Source organism: Saccostrea echinata, unplaced genomic scaffold (genome assembly GCF_033153115.1).
Source record: "Saccostrea echinata isolate AGI-Se365-2 ecotype Australia unplaced genomic scaffold, CSIRO_AGI_Sech_v1 ptg000025l, whole genome shotgun sequence".
Classification (NCBI taxonomy): domain Eukaryota; kingdom Metazoa; phylum Mollusca; class Bivalvia; order Ostreida; family Ostreidae; genus Saccostrea; species Saccostrea echinata.
Genome location: NW_026889774.1, coordinates 4,840,814 through 4,853,795, shown reverse-complemented (window position 1 = coordinate 4,853,795; position 12,982 = coordinate 4,840,814). Strand labels below are relative to the sequence as shown.

The 12,982-nt window shown below is 31.9% G+C and overlaps 1 protein-coding gene across 1 annotated transcript; it reads right to left on the bottom strand.

The window, feature by feature from the left end:
* Window positions 1–1,497: 1,497 nt before the first annotated feature.
* LOC133191897 (uncharacterized) lies at window positions 1,498–6,422 on the bottom strand. Its single transcript, XM_061327644.1, has 7 exons — window positions 6,391–6,422; window positions 5,957–6,138; window positions 5,407–5,560; window positions 4,923–4,979; window positions 2,973–4,494; window positions 2,731–2,822; window positions 1,498–1,702 (listed from the first exon to the last, which is right to left on the bottom strand). Exons 2-7 carry the CDS (start codon window positions 6,086–6,088, stop codon window positions 1,566–1,568), a joined length of 2,094 nt encoding a protein of 697 aa, XP_061183628.1. The 5' UTR covers window positions 6,089–6,138; window positions 6,391–6,422; the 3' UTR covers window positions 1,498–1,565.
* Between the last annotated feature and the right edge of the window lie 6,560 nt (window positions 6,423–12,982).

The window sequence follows — 12,982 nt, the reverse complement described above, 5'->3', positions numbered from 1 at the left end:
TTTTGTATAACCTACTTGCAAGCTTAACCCCCCACCCCCAATGAAGTAAAAACAAGACAAAAGTGCAAAAAGGTAAATACGAAAATTTAGCTTTTGATCTTTATGTACCCCAAGTAGTTTTTCCGTTTCAACACTGTCAAGGTGTTTGTCAGAAACATGTAAAATGATATATGGATTATTTAATTTCGATTTCCTTTGTTGGGTTCCCATCAGCATACATTTTGTTTTATCGACATTTAAAACTATTTGATTTTCTAAACATCATTTTCCAATATTTACTAAATTAGAATTTAGAGCTGTTTCAAAACTCAATATATTATTCTCATAAGCATGCAGAGTTGCATCATCAGCAAACACATCAATGTTTGTATGACATACATGTAAGGGAAGATCATTAATATACAACAAGAACAAAAAGGGGCCTAATATTTGGTGGCGTTCATGTTATGGTGTTGGGTGCAATTTCATACAACCAATGAACACAGCTGGTTCACATTCCAGGCTATTTAACAGCCAATGGGTATCAAGATGAAATTCTTCAACCACACCTTCTTCTGTCACCAGTCTGCGCTGATACTTTGCGAAGACAGGTATTGGAGAGATAGTTTCCCTTGCTATCCTGCTGCGTAGATAATATCTGAATGTAGCGATGTAGCGATCCAGTTTCGTTGATATAATGCGTTGGCGACCAGTTTGCGACCTGCCATTTGTGGAACCGGTTTTTAGAATATCTGCCGAAGATGGGAAATTGTGGTCCTGTTAACGTTATAAATATTTGACCAACTGCAGCAACTGTATACTTGGACTCCCCGGCTTCAAGACGCCCTATAGCGATAAAGCGATATTGCAGCAGCAACATAAAATCTAGGCATAGCATTATGTCAACTGGAAGCTAGCAAGTTAACATAAGTTTAAATTTTGCGATAAGTTTATTTCATGAAAGGAGAAGCAAACAAAAATAAGAGGGATTTTGAGTCGCATTTTTTTAAAGGCGCTCGCCGAACAAAATTACTTTTTTTAAAATCCAGAACGGTTACTGTTGATCGCACACAAAATTTCTACTAAAAGTATGCCTACAGATATATGGAAGATGAAGTACATCAAAATAACTCTTCATTTACTTTTTTTTTTAAAAGAAAATTGATGTTTCAAAAATTTAACATGCAAGTAAACATATACTCGTATTTATCTCTTTCGAAGTGTGTCACATGATTATATTTAAGATTTAATTTCGATACATTTTTACAAAATTATTTATGGCCTGTATATATGAGATGAATTAGTGTTAGTTATGATCTCGTGACTATTGATCAACAAATAAAAATCAATCCAGGAAATCATGACATTTAATTTCGTATTCCAAAAACCATTGTAATTGATAACAACACGCGTCATTCATTAGTTGTCTACACAATAGAGCAAGTACTACGTCTTTTGATTGTTATTCAACTCTTTATAGCATTTTATAAGTAAGACCAAATAAAATTCAAGCACACTAGCTAAAAGTTCTCGATAAAAAAAATCTAATTCTGTTGTTAGAAAGCAGGTAGAGAGTTGATTTGTTTCTACAGGAACTGTTTTTTAGTTTGATCCTTGTTTTCTTTCTTTTGATAGGTTGTGTGGGTTAGTATAAAGTCCACAATTTCTACAACAGACAGGAAACTGGCTCCCAGGAAAAGCCCCATTGTTCCTCCAATATCACCTGCAGAAAAAAGGCAGTTCTGATGATATAGAATTTCTAATGAACGTGATTTTTTTTTCACAACTGTGTATTATTGTCAGTTAACAATTTTTTCTTAATGAATACTCATAAAATACATTTTTCTCTGTATTTCAAGTTCATCAGATGGGATTTTAAATGGTGCCCCGTGTCAAATATTACAATCCTCTTCACAAGCAAATCATAGTTTCTCTAGTTTTCGAGAAGGCTTAATGGGGTCGCAATGTGATTAATTAAGTTTAACTGTGATTTACAATACTTATAACTTTCACACTTTGATTTTCTATAGTGGTAGCTTTGAAACTTTGATTTCTATAGTGGTAACTCTAATTTACTATAGTGATAACTTAGAAAACTTTAATTTATTATAGTGATAACTATGACACTATACATTTAGTGATAACTTTGAACACTTTGATTTACTATAGTGATAACTTTGATTTACTATAGTGATAACTTTGATTGACTATAGTGATAGTGATAACTTTGATTGACTATAGTGATAACTATGACACTATACATTTAGTGATAACTTTGAACACTTTGATTTACTATAGTGATAACTTTGATTGACTATAGTGATAGTGATAACTTTGATTGACTATAGTGATAACTATGACACTATACATTTAGTGATAACTTTAAACACTTTGATTTAATATAGTGATAACTTTGATTTACTATAATTAACGATAGTATTTTGTTAGGTTAAATTCAAGCGCAAAATATGATTGATATACTCTCAACTCAGCATTAAACAGTAAACAATCAATCAATTTCCCTAATCTCCGCGTTTCTATTTTTGAAATAAAACATTTCACAATAAATCAATTTTTTTTTATCTCCGCCCTTTAATTAATGAAATGAAAATTTTAATTTCTATCATACTGATGAAATTTCAATTGGAAATAAGTATTGGTTTACTATGATATTTCAACAATTCCAACCGTTCTGAATGCTGATTCAAAAAAAGTTCTAAATTCTACTAAGCTCGGGATTTCGACACTTACACCAAAGAGAAAACATTCCGTATGCTTCTTGCTGGTGAATTTCTTCGTAACTCATCTGGCGATAAAAAATGTCTACCTGCAGGAAATTATCCCTGGAAGTTGAAAATATGAATAAAATATACAAGAATCTATATCGCTTATTGTATTTGTGGATTCCTATGGTAAATGATTGTGGCAATTCTTTATAAAATACGCCTATTTCTTACAGAGAAAGCAAGCTACTTTGATAAAACAACTCTTACTTGATAAAACTGCTATCAATCTTCAGAGAGTCTTTATATGACGTCATTTCATCCACGAAATCCTGCAATGTCGACAGCAAAACTGAATCACTTCCGTTCACACAGACAGAAAACTGCATTGATTCGGCTACTGAAGTATAATTTTCGATCAAGTTCCCCTCAATGTCAGAAATATTACCCAAATAATCTGTCCGTCCCGTAAAATTGTAATATTCCCACGAATCCTCGTCTAAAACTATTACTTTAAAAATACCGTAAGCATCATTCTGCATTTGGCTCAGCCAATCATATAAGGATTTTTCCCTAGAACGAATTTGTTGGAAAAATATATCAAACTTCGTTAACAGTTGTTGAAAGGTGACAGATGTGAATATTTCCGAGATATGAAGCTTTGTCAATGTATCATTCAAATAGGCCTCTACAGAATCTCGTGTAACCTCAATATTCTCAAAAGTATTCTTTTCAAAAAGTTGTATGTCGGTCTTCAGTGAAGTTAAACTTTGATTCAGATTTGCAAACATTGTCTTCAATTCGTTCCACTGTGTGTCAAATCTTTGCTGTCGGTCCTCAATCTGCTTTAGAGGCCAATTTATGGTATCAAAGTAAAACACACTTCTTGCAAACACCCAATTTCTCATAAGATATCGAAATGTCTCACGGCACTCTGTCATATTTCCTTCGTCCAAAGTCGTATGAAAATAGGCATCATCCAACAGTTTTTGACAAAACTTGAGAATAGTAATTGTTCTTTGAAGATAAGTCCCAAATCGTTTCCCATACTTCCTTGCATAGCTGTTATGAACTCGTGATTCCTTAATAAGTAATTTTGGTGCAGCAGGAATGTTATGTGAACGAGGTGTAGAAAAGAATTTGTAATTGAAGATTTGTATTCCAGTATCGTATGCCTCTACCAAAGATGTAAAATTAATCAAGGCAATCTCTATTATCCTTTCCCTATTTTTCAACAGGTCTGATGTGTCTTCATACCAAAGTTGCCTTGTAGGTCCATCTGTGAAATTTTTATTCGCTAGTTCGCGAATTCTACTCTCTATAGTCATTATGTATTCGGCATATCCCAGTGCCACTATATGGAAAGTGCGCTCTTCATATGCATCGCGAGGACGCATGAAATTTTTTTGAAGAATATAAGCTTGATACCTGTACAAGTATTCTTTCCAAATATAATGGTCTTTAATTTCTTGATATCTTTCATTAACACCAATTAAGGCTTCATTAACAATTTCCTTTAAGTTAACAAGGACTCTTTTCCGTACTATTTCTATGTCGTTTATCATCTGGCTGTACAGATATTGAACCTTCGAAAATTGCGTTTCTTCATAACGTGACGTCACTTCTGCTCCTTCTAACACTTTTCGAGACAAATTCTTTTTATCATCCTCATTTAAAAATTTGTTTAAACTGTATGCTGATGTGCTGGCATATGATATATCTGTTTCATAAAGTCTGAATTTACATGGCACTGGACAGTCACAGAGTTTTTCAGATATTGTTGGAAATGTGTCTGAAAAAAAAAACAAACATTTTTTCTTAGGCCACCTTAAAAAAATGTGTACTTGCCCTACTGACTCAGGATAAAATAATTAGATTGGATTGGGGGGGGGGGATAAAAAAATTAAGAATTTGAAGTTAAAATAGTAATTAATTGGATGAGAAAATTACTCCTATATGTTAAAAAAGTTTTGAGTCGCATCCTTTTCAGTCAGTCGGTCGGGAGAGGGCAAACATTTTTTTTTAAAAGATGGCCTTAAATACATATAAATATTTCTTTTAAGTAATTTTGTACAGGGTAAAATTAATTATTTTCGAAGTTAACGAATCAAATCTATGCAAAATTTATATTTGATAATCATTAAAACTTATGCTTAAAACCAATACATTGGTTTGTCAATAATATAGGTACCTATAAGAATACAGACTAGAAACACTTACCTAATACATCATGAAGGCAGCCATAGAATTCATCCAGGGTGCAGATAGGAGGAAATCCTGAATAGTTAAACAATTGTTTAATATAAATATTGTTTTATTTTATAAAAATCTATACCTTTCAACAACTGATAATTTCTTCTATTAAGTCGCTCACTTAATTTTTGCTAAAGTCTTATTTCAAGCCAATGAAAAAGTGTGTTAGGTACTATGTGAGTTCGACCATTAATGAGTTTATATTCTCAAATAGTTCATAAGCCCTTACTTCATAGAAATATAATATCTGATACTATATGTAAAACGTTAAGGGAAACAGTTGAGAGTAAACTTATGTTACAGTGAAGTACTAATGTTAACCTTAAACATTTATATATCTGAATTATAAACTTAAATAATACAATTAACATATGTGAAAGCCATTTCTTTTTTCGGGAAAGTTTAAACATAATTCTTTATAAAAAGACTGAAATTTTAAATATTCAGAAACCATCTTTCTCAGGCATAAATAATGACCGACAGCCACAAACTGCTGCCGCCCTTTTGGTAAGACAGTCTAACTGACAAGCTTCTGTTGAATACACGTCTTCATACTCCAGAGTTTTATCCTGGCAAGTTCCGTGTGGAGGAGGGAGGTTCGATACCTGTTCCCAAAAAAGATTTAAATGTTATGATTTAAAGTAACTCTCTATTAATTACCATGAATTTTTATTTTACCGATTCAGCTTGTTTTGCAAAAGGAAAATTATACTGTTGAGAGAGAGAGAGAGAGAGAGATTACATAGATAGATAGATAGATAGATAGATAGATAGATAGATAGATAGATAGATCGATAGATATTGTGTCTAATGAATGGTTATTGTATAACTTTGGGGTATTATGATTGATCAAAAATTGAATTTGAATTAAGGACCCTCTAAGCATCTTTTACATGTACATAGTGACAAATGTTATAAGTTTGATAAGAACTTAAATTTATATATTGTTCTCATTGTTTTAATATTTAAGACACGACAGACCAAAACAAATTATTTTCTACCTCTACTATTTTAACACCAACAAACACATGGGCCCCTGGCGGTATAGCTTGACCGAGGGCATGGACACGAGGAATTTCATTTCGATCATGAAGAAGCATCTTTATCCCTGCTGCATCATGAGGTCCCGGCATATACTCATATTGTTCAATGTTCAGTGTCAAAAGCAACCCATTTTCAACACCTGAATAATATGACTCATATAAACAAACACTAAACAAGTTAGGTATACTTAAGAAGAAATCGTTGTCACGATATACGGTTTGCACTAGTCATTTAATTTATTTTGTTGGGAAAATTATATTTCGCACATGCATATTTTCCCCATTTTTCATTAAAATATTTATGCAATACAAATTTTTACTGAATATAACATATATAATTATATATAAGAATAAAGGGGAGTTATGTACATGATTTGCATGTGAAATATTACCCGGGGATGTTACAAAGTCATCAAGCCCGTAGTTTTTGAAGGTATAACAAACTCCATGGTCGGTAAAGGCTGTATGTATATCCTTCTCATCAACAGGCTTGCCTTTCCAAATACGTCTTTAAAAATATAGAGCACTCATTTAATTACTAGAAATACTAAATTTGTTTTATTAACAGAAACTATTTGATACGGCGGTCATTCAAACAAAATGCGTGACTTTTGTCATAACTTTTTTTTATTTAACGTATTGTATACGTATTTGAATTAAAAATATATCTCACGGTGAATTTCAAAATTGTTTTAAAAAAATTAAAACTGCTGAAATGCGATCAAGGAGCAAACTGCGAACGATAGTATTGTTCTGCCGCCTATCTCCAAATCAAATTTCAAAAGTTAACATATTTGAATGATTTTTCATATTTATATAGATATTTATGTGAATTTTCAAAAAAAACAAAACTTATTTGGGAAAACTAAGAGCGATATTTTGGTAAAAATTGCGTTTTTCACAATAGAAATTAACGGAAAACGGAAAATATTTTTAACCAACCCTCCCCCCCCCCCCCACCCGGTGAAACAAAAATTCCTTATTATGGGTTTTATAAATTGTTATTTGACAAATTCATGCCAAAGCTTTTGTTGTTTCACGGGAGTGGGGGGAGGTATTTTTACAGACAAAAAACTGCGAAAATTGTCATTTTATTATCAATTTCAAATGCGATTACAAATAAAATAAGGTCTTTTAGCAGTCTTTTATGCTGAATTTTACATAAGTTAAATATACGGGAAGTTTTAAAGGTCATTTTTTCATTTCCATACGTGTTTGAAAATCAAGCATTTTTAATGCCTGATTTCAATGGATAAAATGTTCAACCCCCCTTTTGAAAAGAGTCGTAAATAGGACCAATTAAGTTTTTGACACTGGTTTTAAATTACGAATCAATTAATAATGAACTCTTTTTTAAATTCAGTCAAATTTAATGGCCAAACTGCCATTTGTATTGAATTAAATGGTTGTAAAATGTAGGCGGGAATCGAGAGTTAGCGTGCGTGATTCTTTAGTTATTAACAAACACACAACATTATGTTTATTGTCATATCTCTGTAAATTGGAGCTAAAATGAAATAAAATTTAAACCTTGAAATCGAGTATAGTTATATCATTTCAGTGCCAAATTGCGACGTAATACCGGTATATTGCTTTGTTGAGGAAAAAACGGTTGCAAGATACAGGTAGTCATCATTGAAAATGAAAAAAAAGATTACTTTACGCTAGAGGACGTAATGGATAAGCTATTAGCAATATAATTTTGTGTTTCACCAGGGAAACTCGAAAACAGATAAACTCAAAAAATGATGGGAAAGCAGGCTATTTATCAAAAGTGAGTCGTGCATTTGTGTAGAAATGGTAAAGCCAGCATTTGAATGGAAGAGACTTTGTATCGGATAGTGAACGGCCTTTTTAGGAAATGGATATTCAGTAAAAATCTTGTCAAAGTAAATTATGCCATGGAAAGCTTTTGGCGCTTAACTATTGCAGAACTTATGAGAGCAGGGTAACGCGATAAATGAAGACAAATGACGAACTAACTTATGCTAAATGAATAATTGTAAGCAAACCAAGTATCAAGAGGTATAGAGACAATTTTAATGACTAGCTAATGCACCCAACTGTTTTGAGAAACCCTAATTTACGTTATGTTTGTGACAGTACAATGTCGTCAGAATGCTCAGAGGTGACAATATATGTTCATTTTAAATACAAGAATTACGAGTTCCATTTAATCAAAGAGAATGAAACTGCACACATCGACAAAATAAACGTTTTGACAAATTTGATAATATGCTGGCCTTGAAAGTATGAAAAATAATAGGACGATGAGCGACGTTATCTACGTATTTGTTGAATGACCCTTGTATTACTGTCAAATCGCCTTATTGTAAGATCTGAAGTATAACTGCATGTTTAATCTAATAAGTTTTCAAGGACACCTCTAAATAATAAATAGGGCTATAAGATGTTGTCAATGAATGTCAATTCTTTGATTTGAAGAATGTCAAGGAGCTCTTTTGAATAATTAATAGGATTTAGTTGTAGTCAATGAATTGTCTTTTGATGATTAAGTTTGTAGGGGGGAAAACAAGAGGTCGTCACCTTTCTAACAATGCAACTGCATGCACTTAAACAAAGTTCACCGAGAAGTAATCTTTTATTCAGCTTCAACAAAGACTTTTCTCATTTTGACTATAAATATATCCAATCGCTCAATTCTGACAAAAAAAATAAACTTCTTATCATTGAAAATTGTACAGATTCTTGAATCGGATAAAGATTTTTTTGTTGATTATCGTATATACTCGCGTATAAGTCGGTTAAATTTTTAAAGATTATTTTTGAGGGGCTTGCCGTTGACCTGCAAATAAGTCGGTACAACTTTTTTCCAGAATTGGTTGACAATTTTAAATCAATGCTCAAATTTTTAACCAGTATTTTAATAAATATTTTGAGAAATGAACATTAAATAAACATTAACAATAACAGAGCTCGTGTCCTGTTTGCAAAAATAGTTTACGTTTCTCCAGGTGTATTCAATTTATTAAACTCTGCACACATCACTGAAAACGGACTGAAAATACTGGTGAGTTGTTTTTGCTTTCTCACATTTCTACTCTGAATTTTCTGGATTATAGTTTTAATATTTTTCATTGATACACAACAAAATATCTCTTTTTCTTAAGTACATGTACTAAGGATAAAGTTTACTCTGTGAAAGTGCAAGGATGTGTCAATCAAATGCCTCCCGAAATTCGTAGTTTCAATAATTCCCAGATAAAATAAGTTTTTATTACATTTCCGTGTGAAATGCTATAGAAACATATAAGTCATGATTTATAGAGAAATTTGAAAAAATGTTAACTTCAAATCTGTGTCTAGGCCCCTTTAACCCTTTCCCATAATTTTATAAAGCAGATGTAAGCATTCGAAAGATGCCGTTCAAATTCTGATATCTGGAAAGCATCTGTTCACAGACATCAAAATAAAGCTCCCAAGATCTAAATTTTCATTTTATGCATTTAAAATCTCACAACAATTCCTTTTTCCATATGTTATTTCTTTTCAAAATATACTCAGCATCCTGCAAATAATTATACATTAAGGTATGTCACTCGTGAAATTAGCTGTATCAAGGATTGTTTGAGAAGTATATTTTAGACAAGTACTCATATAGCATGACTCAATATCGCAAAGAAAAATTGGGGTCATTGTGCATCTTATTAAGCAACGGTACATTGAACCCGACCTTCTTGCACTTAAATTGTACATCTTAAGTTAATCAGTTTAATCTCTGTTATATTTTACCAGATGTAATTAAGGCAATAAATATAATCTTATTTTATGTAAAATATTTTGAATAATATTTATCATTGGACAAATCTTGCAAATAAATGCGCATAAATTATTGTGTGACCTTTTTGCGATAAAAAGGTATCATGTTTTGGGTACTAAAAACCTAAAGAGGCAATAAAATATTTTTTGTATCAAGGTTTTTATGACTTCAGTGCTGATCGGTTGGAAGTATTCTGTAGTTTAAAAGAATGAGAGAAAAAGATGGGGTCAGTAATTAATTTTTTAGATATTGGTCAAAATATGCGATTTTTTAGGCAAAAAACTGTGTAAACTTTATCTTGACTTCTTCAGTATATCTTCATTTCCTAGCAAAGTCTATTTAGTGAATATGCAGAAATTGTTCTAAAAACATTAATTGAAACCTATATTAAATATCCCTAGCACATAATAACGGAAAAAAAATATTCCGAGTAAAAACGTGAAGGGTTTTTAAGTTCCAAGATATCAAAGCAAACAAATGTGTAGATTTGAACAATTTTCTTCTAAATATCCTTCTACCACAAGAAATAAACATTCTTTGTTTATGATTTTGTGAGCAGTTTTTAATTTGAATGTTGTATAATTTGCATTGTTTATTTCAAATATGTTATAAATATTGAATTGTAATAAATAGTTTTGAAGTGAGAGGTTCTGACTGAAATTTTCTTAAAAGCTGACAAGTGATATACATGTACTACAACGTAAGTTTTTTCGTAAGTATTGATGGTGGCCCACAATACCTGAAAATGAAGTCATTCTTCCTGTGCGAGGACTGAAGAAAGAGATCGCCAAGAGAAATGTTCTCAGCTGAAAAATGTCGGAGATCGGTGCGGTTGAAAGGTTCAGTGTACATCTTCTCAATGAGTCTATATCTACCCAGTGAAGCAGACAGTGTTGCTCTGAAAAGAATTCATTTTTTGTACCATATGGCATGTCAATTGATGCAGTATTTGATCTTTTCCATAAGTGTTCATTTGTTTTGTATATTACACCATTTTCATTTTATAGTTTTTTAAAATTTTCTTTAATTTTTATTTTTTTTGTAATTTTTCTGTAAGTTTGTATTACTGTAAATCCCTTTTTATTCACGAGACCTTTATTTTCGCGCAATTACGCGAGACGGTCTGCTCGCGAAAATTTAATTCTCGCTCATAATTTTATTATCAAAGAATATATACAGCAAAAATCTCCATTCGTGCAAATTTTGTCCCGCTCATAAATACCAAATATATATTACTCGCAAAAATAAGGTCTCGCAAAAATTTGGTGATCTACGTATACAGTATATATATTAACAAAGAGTAAAATTAAAAAAAAAAAGTACAAATCGTGGCCTATATAATAGATATAGTAAAGTGGTGGAAAGATGGAATATTCCAACGTTGGACATGTCATGGTATCATTAAGATTCACTTTGACACAATCAAACAATATTATAAATAGTATCTTTCTCCAATGAATCATATCTTTTTCAATTTCTATCACAGTTTTAAACGACACTTCATATAACTAAGTTCATCTATTAATGTTATGAGGAAATAAACCCACATGTCGTTTTGTATAAATGAAGCCAGGAACCAAGTGTAAAATCATGAATAATTATGATGAAATCTCCGCCTCGAAAATGATTGAATGAGAATGATAAAGATTGATTGAAAGAGTTATTTAAGTTTATTGACATTACATACATGTACATGTACGAGGGTTGTTGGAAAAGTTCGTGGACTTGTCATATCTTTTTTTTATTTAACGTCATATTATATCCAAATTTTGTAGAATTATTTTAACAATAAATTCAAATGATTTGTATCAAAAAATTTTAAAATATCTTGATTTATTTAAAAATTAATAGGAGTTAAAAACTGCGAAAATTGGTTCGCGGAGCGAGTCAAAATTTAGTAATTTACAAACAATACACTAATTAATGCCTGTAGTCATTGCCTCTGTAAAATGGCTCTAACCCCCCCCCCCCCCCCCCCCAAAAAAAAATCCACTTTATCTAGACGATTAAATTAAGAATTGTTACATCGTTTCATATACAAAATTATGAATTAATAGTTTGCTTCATGGAAAACAAATCAATTTCTGAAGATAGGTAGTCCTCAATGAAAAAACAAAAATGGTGACGTCGTAGAACGTCAAGGAGCAGCAGTTTACGATACAATTTTCTGTTGTATTCTGGAAAACGTCAGAATAAAATCTAAAAATGTTGTAGGAAGCATGAAATATCTCAAAAGCGAGTCCTGCATGTGAGTGTGTGCAAATGATCCAGGCGGTATTTGAATGATATGGACTTTGTATCAGACGAGGACGATCTGTGAGGAAACGGGTCATCTGTAAAAATCTAACCAAAAAACGTACAGTTAGGAAGGTATTGGAAAGAGAAAGGCGCTACACGCTTGCTGATCTTGTGAAAGCATAGGTAAGTGGTAAAAAAAAGGGAAACCTTGACAAACAAAATTATGCTACTGGAACAATTGATAACAAAATGAATTTCAATTGACAGAAACAAGTTTTTAATGAGCAGATATTGGACCAGACTGTGTGAAATGTTTAGGGAGAATATTTTGAGAACCTCATGACGCTTTATTTTTGACGTTATAATGTTGTTAAGTGTGCTCCGGGGTTATCAAACATGTTGATTTTAAAATGTAGTAAATTGATTTCTATTAAATCGAATGGAATGAAAGTTCACATAGGGGTGTGCAATTAGTATCGCCCGACGCCCGGGGCTACCATTTTCGGGGGTCGGGCTAGTGGTTTTCTGCACGGAGGTAGCCCCTTGTGCTAGTAGAAATTAAAACTACACATGTAATACATGAAAAGCACAACCGGTAATTTCACTCATTTTTCATTTTCTCCATATATTTCATGTGGATACTTAAAAACTCCAAGGAACTTTTAGAAAATTTGAAATCACAAAATTTTACCAAAATCAATAACATCAAAATGTACGACTTTTCAACACTTTATCCAGCCATTCCCAACGATTAATTACACACAGTCCAGGCTTTTTAACATCAAAGACAGCTGATTTTTCAATAAAAAAACTCGTAAATTTACTTACCTCGTCATTGGTCATTTGCAAAATTATTTTGTTAAAAAGCATTGATTCTACATATATACTCTGAAGTATATATTTAAAAAAATGCTCGAGTTCCTAACTGTTTGTTAGTTTTTGGAGATCATACCCTCCAATAATCT

What these genes read in the sequence shown, in the direction of transcription:
- LOC133191897 (XM_061327644.1), bottom strand. Translation starts at nt 6,088, where the DNA reads ATGCCGGGACCTCATGATGCAGCAGGGATAAAGATGCTTCTTCATGAT. An exon ending in TTGGTGTTAAAATAGTAGAG is followed by an intron (nt 5,561 to 5,956) that starts GTAGAAAATAAT and finishes TTTTGGGAACAG; the next exon opens with GTATCGAACCTCCCTCCTCC. An exon ending in ATTGATAGCAGTTTTATCAA is followed by an intron (nt 2,823 to 2,972) that starts GTAAGAGTTGTT and finishes TTCAACTTCCAG; the next exon opens with GGATAATTTCCTGCAGGTAG.